This window comes from Cyprinodon variegatus, unplaced genomic scaffold (genome assembly GCF_000732505.1).
Source record: "Cyprinodon variegatus isolate N-32 unplaced genomic scaffold, C_variegatus-1.0 Scaffold414, whole genome shotgun sequence".
NCBI classification, from domain to species: Eukaryota; Metazoa; Chordata; class Actinopteri; order Cyprinodontiformes; family Cyprinodontidae; genus Cyprinodon; species Cyprinodon variegatus.
Genome location: NW_015150867.1, coordinates 447,249 through 463,290, shown reverse-complemented (window position 1 = coordinate 463,290; position 16,042 = coordinate 447,249). Strand labels below are relative to the sequence as shown.

Genomic DNA, 16,042 nt, shown 5'->3' with positions numbered 1-16,042 from the left:
ATTGAGGAGGCAAAAGAGACAATTTACATTTAAAATAAGAAAACACAATTGCCTTGTCTTATTTCAAGTACATTTTATCTAATTATCTCATTTTAAGATTAAAAATACTCTACTGGCAAACTATGTCGTTTAACCTACTCAAATTGAGGGTAAATACACTTAATTTAATACATTTTTACTTATTTCTAGATCGTTTTTCCAGTGAAATGTTGATTTTCAAAGTATTTCACTGAGTGCCCTATAAAGGGTTAAGCTAGAAATCTTTGTAAATGAGCACAACATGAAATCAAACTTAAAGCAGCCTCCTTAGAGAAGAAATCCTTTCCTGAAAACCAACTATATTAAGTCAGCTCTTCTTGCACTACCTAACAAGCCACTGAGCAATATTAATGCTAAATGCCTTTTGCCTGGAAGTGTAAAGTTTCAATGCACCTAAGAAAAGGTGGGAATGTAGGAATATATCTAATCCTGAGTAGAATAAACGTAAATTTAAACGTGACAACCAAAAATATTATTTCTAAAACCTCTGAACCATTCAGCCAACAAAATGAATAGTTCAAATAAACTGTTCCAACTATTACGAGACTCATTCTCATGGTGATTGTATGTAACCTTCTGATCTGGGTGTCAGACGGAGCGAACAATTATTGACTCACCTGTTCTTGCCCCATTGAGGGCAGGCCCGGCGAAGACCCCGACGCCATGGATGTGACGCTCATCTGTCCGCTCATCTGACCCATGCTGCTGGTAACCATGTTGGTGGCCATGGAAACGCTGTTGATGCCCATGCTGTTGCCGTTGTACATGTTGCTGCTGTTCTGCTGGGTGAACTGAGGCGACGCCTGCTGCTGCTGCGCGAACATACTGGGGAGAGGAAACGCAGCGGGAGCTGTTACACTGCTATGCACAGCACTTAGTGATAACTTATTTAAATGTTTAGAAACAACCCAACGTTATATTTAAATAGTTCCTGGAGCTTTTATGCACAATTCCAAGAACCCATGCAGAAGTCAAGTTCAGTTTTAACATTGCTTTGATAATGAAGGAAGTTTTTAGAGAAAATTAGAGGAGATTTTACAAAGGATCGATGATTATGCTCAGTTAAAGTTAGTTAGACTAGAATAGAACAGAGGGGTCTGGTCGTCCTTACCTGTTGCCCCCTATGTTACCCTGTGGCCATCCATTCATGTCAGGGGAACCCTGAAAGGCGGCGTTCTGTTGGCCCTGCTGCATCATGGGAGACTGCGTGTGGGCAATGCGTGGCGAAAGCAGGGGGCTCTGTGGCGTGCTGGCTCCTGCAAAACTCCCATCTGCTTGTTGTGTCAAACCTGCAGTGGATGAATTTAACCACGTCAACCACAGTTATGCTGTAGAAACGTAGCCAATTAAAGATTTTAAAAAAGAAACAGAAAGAAAAACGGTGTGGCGTGTTAAAACGGATGCAAAATAAGAGTGGAGAAAAGTGCATTCCGGGTCATTCACAGGCAGCTGGCATTTCTTTTTACATGCTTTGTTAAATCAAACAGGCTCAGGAACAAGAGGAGAGATGATGAAGGAGATTGTTTGTAAAGTAGGAGCTTTCATCATCGTTAAAAGCTCTTTAAGGTGTAAATATTTCAAATATTGACTGAGAAATCAGATCTCAATATCACCAACTACTCCAAAAAAGCATGGTCAAGTTGGGAGGTGGTGGGGTGGATATAGTGTGCTCTTACGCCATCTGGTGGAGTAAAAAGGCTTAACTACATTTATAGGATTAACATGAATAAGTAGTCTTATTTTAGTTTATCATGACTGATCAAAAAATGCATGAAATTATAGATCTAGGATATGATTTTAATTCAACTTTAAGTGATGCCTCATAACTACATTCACATCAACACAAATCAACACACACACACACACCCGCACACATTCACACACCCAGGGGTTTTCAGATGAGGTGTGCTGTTGGGGGGTGGGGGAGCAGTACCTGAGTTGGGAAACTGAAAGGCACTGTGCTGCATTTGGGGGCTTAGTACGGCCCCATATTGTCCGCCCATCATGTTTGTGTTTCCCATCATCATCTGTGAGGAGGAGGAGGAGGTGGAGGAAGAGGAGGTACCATGCAGGTGGAGCTGAGGGTTGGGGGAGAGAGGGGAGGAGAAGGGGCTGGTGGGGGGAGGTGACGAGGCCAGGCTTGTACCGGTACCGTAGCTGGGTGGGTAGGGGAACTGCTGGGGGGCGGCCTGGGGATTCCTGGGGTTGCTCATGCCTCCGGCCATGTTGAGGCCCTGGGCCCTCATGGCTATGGTCCGCTGCTGCTGGACCTGCTGGGCCTGTTGAACGTGCTGCTGCTGCCTCTGCCTCAGGTGGTTACTGAGCAACTCCCGCTGACGCTGCGCCAACATATGAGCGTTGATGTTTCCCTAAAAGATCACCAGGCATTTGAAAAATGTAAGCAACACAGTAAATATGTCAGCTACGATTCACTTGCAATGTCTGAAAAAAGTATTCTTTCATTTCTGTGTCAACCTTTGTCAGAAAATTCAGATTAAAACATTTTTTTTTTCATGGCGTTAATGTGCCAAATTATTCAAATAAATAAGAGGACTTTAGAAATGTAGTCTTTAAGCCTTTGGTTTACTGCAAATCACTAGGAGGCTAACAAGGGCCTAAAATATAATAGAAATGGTTGGTTCAAATGTTTTCCATTATGCTTTGCATCACTGTTTTATCAATGACAGAGCTTTGACCATTAAAATGAAGCACTATATCTGGCAAGTCGGATGGATCTGTTTACAATAGATGCCTAGCCCTTGTGTAGATGCAGGTGGATAGAAAAGTTTATAGTTTAGCGAGTCACAATGGCTGAGGGCAAGACATTTGGGAAAAATGTAGCAAAGAACAGCTAATGCTTTAAAAAACAAAACAAAAAAAACCCCCAGCATATATATTATTCAAAGATATTTTTGTTTCAAGATAGACTACTTTCTACCACCAGGTACACAACAACCACATGAGGAAACACGCATAACCTTTGTTGTCACATTAAACAGAACCCCATAGAGCTGTATGAAGAGTTCCAAAAAGCTAGCGCTAGCAACCTCTAGGTTGCAAACATTAGGACAGCGGTGACCAAACTACAGCCCACTGGCTGACAGCGAATTCTGAAAATATAATTGAATATGGCCCGCACAAAAAACTTGAGCTCAATTATGTTGCACTTTCACCACTAGATGGAACCATTTTTACACAGATAACTGTGTAGGATTGAAGAAATCTAAGCAGAAAAAGTAAAGCATGGTGAATCCTTTATGTTAATTTATATATTACAAGAGATATCATTATCGCAACATTAAGCTCTGTCAATGCACATTGCAGGTTTTCCTAGTTTTGTGCAGCCAACGCTAAAGCTCTAGTGATACCACGTTTGTGCAGCAATGATCATCAATGGCTGCTGTACCTGGTTTGAAGCATTAGCTCTTAGAGGTAGGTTCACAGTTGAGAGACCACTCATCTGAGTCATCATGGGCTGACTTTTCTGCTGGGAAAGAACACAAGGATACATTTAAATACAAATACTAAGACTAGGTGATTTAAAACAAACTTCTAATTTACCACTTATTGAAATAATATTCAACTAATTTGATAATGAAATCAAATATTTAACTGGAGTGTACAGACTCTTGTGATTTGCTGAGAGAATAACCTAATCAGGGCAGTACTTAGGTAAAAATTCCAAAAAACATAATCCTTTGCATTTAAGACAAAAACCAATTGTCTGTAAATATGCTTTCTATTTCTTTAAAAGTTTTTCTGCACAGTTATTAATCGTAAAAATAATAATTGGGTCAACATATTAAGAAAATAATTGCTTTATTTCTGTTTATGTCCATCGACAAATGAAGACCTTATCATATAAATTGCAATAATTCAAGCATTTTTGTTTTTGTTTTTACCATTTACAATTAATTTGAAATTTGGCATAAATGTTTTAAGTTTAAAATTAGTTTTTACTGAAGAATGTTAATCCACTAAAACTAGCTTCTGATTGAAAGATAGATAAAAAAAATTATTACAAAAACCATCGATAGGTGCAGCCTAGGCATGAAACAACTATTTTGCAAATTGATTAATCTATTGATTCATTTTGTGATTAATTGATTTTATTTATTTTATTTTTATTTACCGGTAACCTTTATGTTACCAGGAAGTCCCTTGAGATAAAATCTCTTTTTCGAGGGAGACATGGCCAAGAGGCAGCAGTACAATAAGACATATAAAAACACATAAAAACAACATAATAAAATCAATCATAAACTAGACTCTAGAATAACAGTTACAATTCTCTGTGCAATCGGTTTTCAATAGTGATTTAAAATGCTGTAGCGGAATAAGAGTCTGTAATTGCAGGGAGTTTTGAATATTGTGCCACGACCATGGTGCTGCATAGGAAAATGATGTTTTGCCAAGGTTTGTGTTGATCCTGGGAATATTGAAAAGAACACGACTTGAAGAGCGTGAGTTGATTTATAATCTGATAGTCAAAGGTTCCTTAAAGAAGATTTTTTTAAATCAAATAAAACAGGTAAAATTAAAATGTTTCCACTTGTGGGGTTCTGGATAGAGCATATTGACCGAAGAAAATGTTTTTTTAAATCTTAGATGCAAAATTTTAAATTAATTCGCAATTTTTTTATTTTTTTTTTTTTTTTACAATTTTGGTATAATTACTGCTCTAATTGGGTCACTCAGTGAGCTAAAAGCATGCTTTAGAGTCTCTATACTCAATTTAACAATTAATCGATTACTAAATTAGTTGATGATTATTTCAATAATCGATTAATCACGATTTATCTGATCGTTTCAGCTCTACTGCAGTCCTTGTTATCATGGAATTACGAATATAAAGTGTAAGGTTACTAGCCAAGTAAGAGTGTTTTATCTGTAGCACAGTTGGATTTAAAAAAGAAAGGCCTTTGCGTCTAAATTTGCATAATCAGAGGCTTCCAATTTGTAAACCTCAAGGACAATTACATAACCTCTGTCTGTTTATTCAGTCGCCCAAAAAAAGATAAAACGCTGAAGTCCAGAGTGGATCAATAAGTTTCATGTCACGTTCAGTCATGTCAAGGCACTCAGGGTACCTGTTGTGACTGAAGCCGGTGCTGAAGCTGCAGCCGTAGTGCATTGGGCTGGTTCGGAGCGACAGCACCCGGCCTAAGCCCGGGCCGTGACTGCATCCTCATCATGGGGTAGCCTGGCCGGGGGCCCATCTGGCCGGGCATTGGGTGAAAGCTGGGCTCCTGCATGGGTGTGCCGGCAAAGCCCCTCTGCACCATGTGGGAGGTCGGAGGGCCGAATTGCTGCGCGTACATGGGGGGCTTCTGGTCTAACATGATGGAGGGGTCTTGGGAGAACTGGTCTGGTTCCAGTGACTGGCTCTGAAAGAGGAAACAATCCACAACATTCATGAATCCAACAAATGACTCCACCTGGCTAAGGATTCAGCTACTTTTCATTTGCATTTTATAACAATGTAGAGCATAAATGCCCATTTCTGTCTTTTGATTTTTTCTTTTTTTTTTTTTAGGATCATGTGCTTTTCTATTCAGACTTAAAGACTTAATCGTTTCTAGAATCACATTTAGCTGCTGTTACAGCTTTCAGCCTTTAGCAGGAACTCTCAACAGGCTTCAACATTTCTCTTTATTTCAACAGCCTGATATCAGTCAGACTAGCTGGAAGGTATCTTGTCATGTTTCCAGTTAATTCCAGTCTGAGCTTTGACTGGTAATCTTTAATACAAATATACTAAACCACTTATCTGCAGGCTGAATAGTAAATACAGTCTGTAGCATAATATTCAGACCTTTTTCAAACCAATTTAAAATGTATGCACTGCTTGATCTTGGTTTATCACATAATGGCATTAATATGTATATATTAGGTTATATTTATAGCATGACCAAATATTAAAGCTTTCAGGTGGAATAACTACACTTTATGGAAGAAAGTATTACCTGTTCGACCAGCGCAGGGATCCCTAGAGCTCGATCTATCTCTTCTAGACCGTCAAAATCTTTTAGGGCAGAGTACAGCTGGGACATCAAGGCACCCTCATCCACTGCACTACCATCACTACCAAGATTCGGATTGCAAAGGAGATCATCTTGCTGTGCAGGCCTGTAGGAAAAGGAATAAAAAAGGGCTACTTTTCAGTCATGTTACAGAAAGGCTTAGAAAAGTGTTTCATTTGGGATTCAAAGGCTCACCTGTTCTGGTTTGCAAAAGCTGTCCGATCAATTGGCATCATGCTATCGGGCCAGGGGGCCGTCTGGTTGGGAGGAGCCTGCTGCTGGGAGAAATGGTGGCCAACAATGCCAATGTCCATATCAGGTTGCGCTAAAGATAAAGGCAATAAAAGGTTAAAATAATTATCAGAGAGATGCCAAGAGATAAAATCGTGTTTCTGAAACTCTTTCAAAAGAGCTACAAAGCTAAGAAAAGGCAGGTATAAAATCTATAAAACCTTTATCAACCTGTTACCATGAACAACCACAAGATGGCATGCTTAACAACTGTGATGAGCTAGTGAAACTATAGAGGGGTGAACTGAGGTCTTCTTCCCCATGCTTCAGGGGCTTTAAATGGGTGATAACATGAACAACAGATTTAACATCTCGTATCCACGTTCTCACTTCTGGGATTTTCAAACTAGCATGTTTGAAATGTACTCTCACCATTGGCCATTATCGGAGACTGGAGCATCGGTCGGGGTCCCGGCTGGCTGTTTGGCCTCATCGGGGCAGTGCCGGGTACCATCCGACCCTGCATGGCACCTTGTTGTCCCGGTGCAGATGCTCCCATGGGAGGAGCAGAGGCTGAACTGTTCCAGCCCTCCTGCTGCTGCATGCCTGGCCGCGGACCACCTGCGGCCATCATTCCTGGGGGAAGGAAGAAAGCGGATGCAGAGATGACAAGTGGTGAGAAAACTGATTTTTGAGAATGACGTGGGCACCCATGATGTGGTGCCCAGGGTTCAGGGTGAAGGCCAAAGCTGTCTATGCAGGGCTGGGAGCTGTCTGAGGAGTATTGATATGTGGGAGACGCAGTGAGAGAAACTTTGCTATTGTGTGGGCGACTATTTCCTGTCACAGGAAGTGAGTCACTGTGTCACGATGTTGATAGGTTAGGGTGAGAGACGCAGAGGCAGAAGGGAAGGAGTCTCCTCAGATGGTTGGAATCAAACAATTGTGTCAGTTTAAACACTATAAGTGCATTCAGTGATTCACATCATTTTGATGAGATCAACCTGCTTAAAAACATGCTAAAACAATTAGGTTTAAACTGATTGGATGTGAAAAGCTTATTAGACCTACCTGAATTGCTCATACCGGCCTGGTTGGGCATGATACCATGACTTCCCAACATGCCTTGCTGCTGTTGTATCAACGTGTACGGGCTGTTGGCCCTAACGGGGTACTGCAATGATGGCTGCTGTGGGGGTACGTTCATGTCCAGAGAGACACTCCTCAAAGGCAAACTCCTGCCTTGTTGCCCAGGTCTGACAGCTCCAAAGTCTAAAAATCAAAAAGAAACGGGTTTAACGCTAGAAATGCGGACACGCACACAAAAAAGGTTGTTTCCAAGAATTTGAGCTGGACTTACTAGTCTGACCCATGCCAGGTCCCAGGCCTCTTTGCTGCTGCTGCTGTGCCGCCATGGCCGGGTTGTTCTCAGAGAGCTGCAGGATGTCATTTAAGAGGATCTGTTTGTCCATGGGACTGGGTAACGAAACCGGCCGCTGCTCACAGAAGAGCTGCGGCTGAGCATTCTGCAGGTCGTTAAGGATGTCGTCGAGCTCCGATGACTACCAGACAAAGACGAAAGGGGAAGAGAAGCAAAAACTGAATCAGATGAGGCATGTAGAAATTTTAGTGGACAAATTGAGCACCCTCTGTATAAACAAGGGCTTAAACAATTAATTGGATTAATCGATTAGCTGACAGAGCAACCCACTTAGAGCAGCAATTATATCAAAATTGTAAAAAAATAGACATTTTAACATTTGCATTTCAGATGAAAATCTTTTTAGTCTTTCAATATGCTCTGTCCAGAACTCCACAAGTGGAAAAGATTTAGTTTCACCTGGTTTAATTTCAAAAAAATATTCTTTAAGGAACCTTTTACTATCTGATTATTAATCAATTATTCGCGAAAATAATAGACAGATCAATCGATTTGCTAAATATTTATTAGTTGCAGCCCTAGTAGAAACCTTTAGAGGTCATAAGACAAACGAGGTTGATATTTCAGCGGCCCAAAAGTTGGACAACTAAGGCTACGTCACACTGCAGATTTTTTTTGGCCTATATGCGACCTGGATCTGATCTTTTCATGGCAGTATGAACAACATAGATCTGATTTTTTCCAATCCGACCCAGGCCACTTGGCTATGTGGTCCTGAATGTGATACGAATCTGATCTTTTCAAATGCGACCTGTGTCTGAGTGGCCAGGTCGGATTAACCCGACCTGAACGTCATTAATACCTGACAAAGGTCACTATAATGAGTCTTGCTAGGCAGAAGTGGCAAGAAAAACAACAACAATGGCAGATGACGATGCGGAGAGCAGTATTTATGTTTAATCATATTGAAAAGATTGTGTTTTTATGGTTGGAAAAGACAGCTAGATGCACGCCAGCGCTACCATCCATGTTTACTTCCGGAAAAAAAAAAAAAAAGAGCACACTGGCCTGTGATGTCAATGCATCCGCTACTGTGCATGCGGGACACTTGCGTTGTATGACTGCAGTTCACACAGGAGGCATACAAGTCATACATACAATTCGCATATATTTGGAAATATGAATGGCAACGCGAAAAAATCGGATTTTACAAAAAAAACGGAATTGAGCATCAAGGCCTGCAGTGTGAACTAGCCTAAGCTCTTTTTCCTCGATAAAAGTAACCCTGCTCAGCTTCAACAGTAGAGTTACAACTTCACAGCTGACAAACCTGCCATTAAAAAAAAAAAAGGCAATCAAGCTTTTCATACATTCATATCTTTCCATCACACACACTTGGAAGTAATTATAACATACTTTGAGAGAATCAATTCATTTCTATCAGTTTTTGTTGTTGTTGTTTTAAGCCAAACTCCTTTAATTATGTATTTATTTATTTATTTATTTTTTCTTCCAAGATGGCGGCGCCCAAAGGCAGTGGCTTGAAACAGCCCTCAACCATTCAGAACTCTACAAAATGTGCATCAACCTGTATCTATGACTGCCAGCGCCTGTTGGAGCTACGGCCATCAAGTGTTTTTTCTGGACTCGTAAATACAACTACTCTTGACCGCCTAAAAAACGTTGGAGTACTTCGAGCACACGCGCACAGTGGAGCGGACCCATCACTGCTGCACTTTAAAATTGCAGCAGTGATGGGAATTGTTCATTTGACTGCTAAGCTGCTCATTCACTGTTGAAAAAGGCGAACGCATCGAACACAAACTCTGTGTATACAAAATGACAATGAAGTTTATCTAAGTCACAGTCTAAAAAAAAGTCATTTAATGAGTATGCAGGGAAGAAATGTTTGCAGGGAAGAAATGTTTGCAGGGAAGAAATGTTTGAAAAAGTTTATTAAGAGCAAAAAAAATTCAAACATTTTTGAGTTAAAATAAAGAATAGAAAATACTGGTGTTTATGAGACCATAGGGGCTGAAACTGAACATTTTTTGCAAACTGTATTTTATTGACAAACGTACAAATGCCTCTGTGTATGTAACGTAAATCCCTTTACTATCCAACAATGTGGGAATTCACTCTATATTTTGACCCATCCCGTTGGGGAGCAGTGGGCTGCCATTGTCTGGCACCCGGGGAGCAGTGTGGGGTCAAGCATTTTGCTCAGGAACCCAGAGTGCAGGCTTTGGGGATCGGACGGCTACTTGCAACCTTCTCAGTGCACAAGCGCACTGCTCTAGGCCAACACTCCCTACCAGGATTTATAACAATGTCTAACAGAAAATAGCAGTAAAACAAATAATCACTCTAATGAAGTTTATTGAAAGAACCAAAGGTCAGTCAGATATAAAAAGTAACTTTTCACAACCTTTTATCTTCAACAAGGACAACGCCAAGGTAGGAGGGAGCTTCACTTGCTTCAGAGAAGGGAGTGAGGGATCAGGGACATAGTTGCTGTTTTTGGAAAATGGAAGCGTCTCACCACAGATAATTGGTTTTTAGGAGACAAGGCAGGCATTTCCAGATAGTGACGCCCTTGTGGAGCCTCCTCACTGATAAAGCAGCACAGATAATTCCTTGGACTTTCTGAAATGGTTAAAGATAGAAACTTGCTTTGATACATAACTGTTCAATTATTATGTCCTGGTACTTCTGGCACTTTGAGTCATCTGTAAAGCAAAGGTAGACCAACAGGATGTTTGCTTGACATGAAGGAGCAGCTGCCTTCTAATGGCCAGATACAAATGTATAGGAAGAGCAAATCAAGGAGAGATGAAAATGATCTCCCTTTACCCACAAGAAGATAATCACTGTCATTTAAACTGGATAAGACTGCAAATCTAACCAGGTCATATGGTTACCGTCAATATTCTAGTATGAGATAAAGAAATATGATCCACCTCGTTTTCAGAACCATTTCACCTTAGCTTTCATCTTCTAAAGGTTAATATATGCCCATTTACCATCTAGCAGGATTTTAAGATGAAGTTATCAAAAGAAACAGGAAAGAAAATGGGGAAAAAAAAATGTTTTAAGACCAATTTAAAGTAGACCGTCCGTCAGCTGATGAAGGGTTAGGCCACTACTCCTTGAAAATAAAGATCTGGTTTTCATGTCATTGTCTGTAAGGCATCATAACCACCATAAGCACCTTATGGCATACAAAAAAGCTTTCTGTAGACATTAAAACATTTCTACAAGATCCAGAAGGTTATGGGAATGCACCAACAAAAATAATCCACCTGCATACAAGTTTAGGATCCACATGTATCTGCAAAGGCCCAAATTAAAGCCTTCACTTATAAGACCGCATCTGCAAATGCATAGTTCAATGATTAAAATAATAAATTAAAAAATGAAATAAAATATGCAAATGCCATATTTATTTCCACTTTACAAACTGTCCTCTTTGGATTCTACAACTGAGCCACATAAATGGGCCACTGAAAGATGGAAAAAAAATAAAATCCTTAATTTTCCGGCCCGAAGTCTGGCAAGTCCCTTCCCAGGTTTGATTCTTCTTTTCTTTTTAACTAACACCCCTAAACTTTTTATGAGTTGAATAAAACTGTGTTTTGGGCTTCAATAAATTATCCAACTAAACATTCCCTGGGAGTTCTAGTACGGTAAATAAGTTGCAGATGCTGTAACTGTCCAGCAGAGAGCAGCGTAGCTAGACCAATATTTACAGATGGTAATGTACTGTAGAACAGCAAAGCACCACAGTATCCTTTACGGTTGCTTTTCTGTTTCCCATACAGTGACTTTTTCTTTTTTTGTCAGCCATGTAACGTTTCTTGGATATGACAGGGTAGCCAAAAAAATGTCTGACACAATATTTATCTGAAAAGCTCAAGGTCCACAGCTCTCACATGACAAGAGGTAGTATGTCCTCATAGAAACAGGATAAAAATGATTATAGCCACACACTGCTGATAATAGAGAGAAAGGACAAGCAAGTGGATATATAGGAGACCTGGAGAGAGTAGCAGAGAGAGGATGGAGTGGTGGGAGAGAGAAAAGCCCTAATGAGGTCAGGAATGATGTAATGCCTCTGTACACGCAGTTTGCTCTCCTCCTTCTCCATTCTCTCTCCTCCCACCTTCAATTCTCTCCATTTCTAGTTGCTTTTACTCTTAATGGGTTCTGTTGCTATCAATCCTTTTAACTGGTGGGCCTTCAGTGCACGTCTGTGTATGTAATTCAATCCTTGTTCTCCTTTTCTCAGTGTTAAAACCTATAACTGTATGAACCCAGGCTACATATAAGTGTTCTGAGGTAGTAAATAATAAAAAAATATATATATATTCCAACTCAAAGCATTTAGATTGGTTATTTATGACCCAATAAAGTCTAGGATGCACTTGTGAAAGCACTTAAGAAAAATAAAATGTACACCTTCTTTAAGGAAAACCAACTTCATCTCTTCTAAGTAATCAGACTCTGGATGGTGATAATAAAAAGCAAAAGTTAGACAACCCATGGAAAAATAAAGTCCAAGCAGTGGTATTGATATAGTAGTGTGTTCATGCTGCAGAAAGCTGCCAATATGTCCTTCCTTTCTGCATGCTTGATACAGAAGGCATGCAAAGACATCTGCATGCCTAGCAACAGCAGACCGTTTCCCCAAAGTGAGGCAGAGAGGAGGTGCTGACCAACATCTACTCCTGCAAACCAAACAGGACTCATCTGACACCAACACCTCTGCATTACCTGAAAATTTACCGTCCTCCACATCCACTCGTGAGACACTTTATTAGCAACACCTTGGTGGTAGGAGGGTTGGATCCTCTTGTGTCATTAGAGCTGCCTGGGTTCCTATAGAGCAAAAAATTTAGCCGTGTCCGACTGTTCAACGAACCAGATTGGGATGCTTTAGAGCTTTACGCCATTCTTCCATATCCTGGTCTAAGTAGCCATCTTAAGAATGAGTGTGGGTATTTAAGGTTGCTAAGAGGTCCAAAGGAAATATCTCCCTCACCATTACACCACCACCAACCTGAAACACCGTTAAAGGTCCGGATGAGTTTGTACTTTAATGTTTTATCAAACTTTAGAAAGTTGCAGATAAAAATTCAAATATTAATATTCAATGTCCTGACAAAATGTAACTTCTACATTTTCTAAGTATACTGTTAGGGGTTTGTTTGCTAGCACACCCCCTAGTGAACCATGCAGCTGAATTATCTGCAGCTGGTTCATCAAAAGCATGGCTTACTTTTCTTTAGCCGACTTGCAAACTGTATTTTAGACGACGCAGATTATTTTCCATAAATATAGAATCTGTTTTTTTTGTTTTTTTTACCTTTTAAATTAGTGTTTGAATATCAAATCGATTGTATTGGCTGCTGCACTTCCATTAATACCTTAAGTGTTGTTGTTAAAAAAGTACCTATAAAACCAGCAATTAAATTTAATGATGTTTAAAGCAAAGAAATATGATTAGAAAATGTACTTTTTTTTTTTAACAAAAAAGCTTTTGTCCACACTTCCAAATTAATTTATCTGAAATATTCAACAGGCTGTTATCAACAACTCCTACACTAGCACTAGCCTTGAGTTAACTGCTCTGCATAAAAATATTTATTTTATATAGATTTATTTTGATTTTTTTAGGGCACTAGTGTTTTTTTTCATCAGTAGGCTGACAGGAAATGGGGTATAAGAGAGGGGGAGAGATATGCGGCAAAGGACCACAGGTCAGATTCACACCCAGGCTGGCCGCGTCAAGGACTAAAGGCCAATTTATACTTCTGACGCATAGCCTCTGCAACCATCAAATCTGTCTCTGTGCGCGACCACGCCCCCCCACGCAGAGGTTCTGCAACCGTCGTCGCATGCCTAAAAAAAAAAAATCGATCACAAACCCACGCAGACCTCAAGCGGAAGTGCGCAGACAAAAAGCAGCTTTTTATTGGTCCTTGGTATGCCTTTCTGGCTGTCTGTGTGTTTGTCCTTCTCGATTCGGTGCCGAGGAGGAGTGATAACAGCAATGGATAACCCCGACAAAAGGTTGATCGAGGAGATTTGGAAGTACAACCACTTGTACGATGCCTCAGACATGTTCTGAAAAAAATGAACACTCCCGCCGGCTCCGACCAAGTAGTTCTTGAATAGGCTCCCCCTAGCGCTTTGGCGGGAAACTGCTCTGCATCCCTAGAAATTCCAGACCGACGTTGCAGAGGCATACCAGCTAAACTGGTTCGTGACCTGACGGAAGCGACATTTGATGTGTGCGGTTGTAGAAGTATAATCCGCCCTTTAGGCCTCTGTACATGGTTCGTGCGTGCTAACCACTGCACCACCGAAGAAAGCTGATATATATTTAAATAAATTTTGATTGCTGTTAAGAAAAAAAAAAAAACTATATTTAATGAGAAATAGCTCAATAAAAACAGGTGCTAAATTGCTAATTTCAAACCTGTTGAGATCTGAGTAATATCAGTTTTTTAATATTAAAATCAGCAAATGCCTGTTTTTTTATGAATATAAAAACAAATACAGCCCTTAATGAAAGCACGCCTAAAAGGGACAATATATGAACTTCATTTTTTTATTTGCAAAAAGTAAAAACACCTTTTGAAAATCTTTCTTTGAATTAGTCTTGTTGTCATGAGCCTCATTTTGTGACTTTTCTTCTCTAGATTGGACACACTCTGGAGGTGAATCACAGAACAACAGAAGGGTTTGACTTAACTAATGGCGTTTGGCAGGAAAGGGAACCAAAACAGATCGAATAAAGCAGAAGTTCGAAACTCGGGGCAAAAAATAAAAAAATAAAATGCTGAACCAAGGATGCTGGCCTACTGTCGACTCAAAAACTAGGAATACCAAACAATGCAGATAGATACATTACTTATAATAAAAATACCAATATTTTAAAGTTCCTGGCAGTAAACATTTATAATAAATCAATCAACTTCATGAACTTTATAGAGATGTAAAGCTTGGCTGTCAATCAATCAATCTCTTAATAACGCCCTTTAACACCTTTGAAAACATTTGGTGGGAAGAACGAACATGTTTTCCAGGTGTATGGAGGTAAATACAACCTCTGGTGCACAAAACATCTTTTTTTGTTACCCAAATGAAAATATAAACTATTTGTTTTTAATGAAAGCTACATCCAGCTCTTAAATAAAGAGGTAGGGGCTGCACAGTGAAGCACTGAACAATCCATGCTACTTTTGACATTTCACTAACATTGCACATTTACAAATTGTTCAAATGCACCTCACACTTAAATGCAAGTAATCTGGATCCAAATCTCAGCTGCTTCCCTCAACATATTTATGTTGTCAGGTAATTAGCGAGTATAGAATTACACTTCTTTTTTCAGGGCAACAACCTGGTAATGGCTGCTGCTTAGGAAACTACTTATGACAGGTGATCAAATTACGCTTTGCTTCTTAGGTCACCAGTAACAGAAAAAAGGAGATGACAGCATTATGAATCTGGCTCCTGGGGGCTAGTAGACTTCCTCATAATGTGCATGCCTCTTAAATTGATCCCATAATAACTGTTTATGCTTAAAGCATGCAAACAACAAACTGAGCAGCAGCAATGTTAGCTGATCCTGAGGTAGACAACCCATCGTTTGAAGCAGCAGACATTAACAACCACCAGCCCTCAGTCGCACAGACACAGAGTGTGAGCAGAGCGGCTGTGGCAGGTGCCACGGAGCTGGAATGTGAAGCAGCCGGATGCCCTCACCACTTTGGCTTCACTGCGGCTCTACAGATTCAGGAAGAGGATTTTACTGTTCATTACAGCTCGATAGCAACAGTTTCTGACTGAACAGAGCACAGGTTTTAACTTAAGTGGAGAAGTTTGAATGTTTTGGCAACGTGTTCATGAATGTTGGGATGGAGCAGGAAGTGGATCAATGGAGTTTCTTTTAGCCTTTATGAGATATATTACTACAATAGTTTTAAATATGAAGTGTGAGAAAAGAAAAAGAGAGACAGATGATAAACGGATGGATCAATTGATGAATGGAGCAGCAGAACAGAGTAGAGAAGGGGGAGAAATATTTTTATATGGCAAAATCCTTCCTTCGTCATCTTTACCGTCGACAGGCTGCAGCCATGTCCCGAATTTCTGCTTTCCAGCCATTTGTTGAAATTTGCATTTTCCCCATTCCCTAGGTTTTCCTCAGCCTCAAGCTTGTCTTCCAAACATACGGCTTTATGGTCGACCCAGAAGCAGTTCTGCGCAAATATAATCACGATATATCTGGTGAAATTGTTTTTATGAACGTACTTATTTAAAAAAAGAATAAAGCATTGGAAATGCCACATTTATCACA

General features: G+C 40.1%; 1 protein-coding gene across 7 annotated transcripts in view; it reads right to left on the bottom strand.

Moving 5' to 3' along the window:
- ncoa2 (nuclear receptor coactivator 2) overlaps positions 1–16,042 on the bottom strand; it is an 89,752-nt gene that overhangs the window by 3,982 nt on the left and 69,728 nt on the right. For 6 of the 7 annotated variants that reach the window (XM_015388139.1, XM_015388141.1, XM_015388142.1 and 3 more), the window contains 10 exons: positions 7,654–7,855; positions 7,365–7,565; positions 6,726–6,929; positions 6,258–6,387; positions 6,006–6,168; positions 5,130–5,426; positions 3,446–3,523; positions 1,973–2,408; positions 1,151–1,328; positions 657–864 (listed from right to left, as the gene is read on the bottom strand). In XM_015388139.1, coding sequence (XP_015243625.1) covers positions 657–864; positions 1,151–1,328; positions 1,973–2,408; positions 3,446–3,523; positions 5,130–5,426; positions 6,006–6,168; positions 6,258–6,387; positions 6,726–6,929; positions 7,365–7,565; positions 7,654–7,855 — 2,097 coding nt within the window. Of the gene's footprint in view, positions 1–656; positions 865–1,150; positions 1,329–1,972; positions 2,409–3,445; positions 3,527–5,129; positions 5,427–6,005; positions 6,169–6,257; positions 6,388–6,725; positions 6,930–7,364; positions 7,566–7,653; positions 7,856–16,042 lie in introns of all 7 variants that reach the window. The other variant, XM_015388143.1, reaches the window with a different exon arrangement.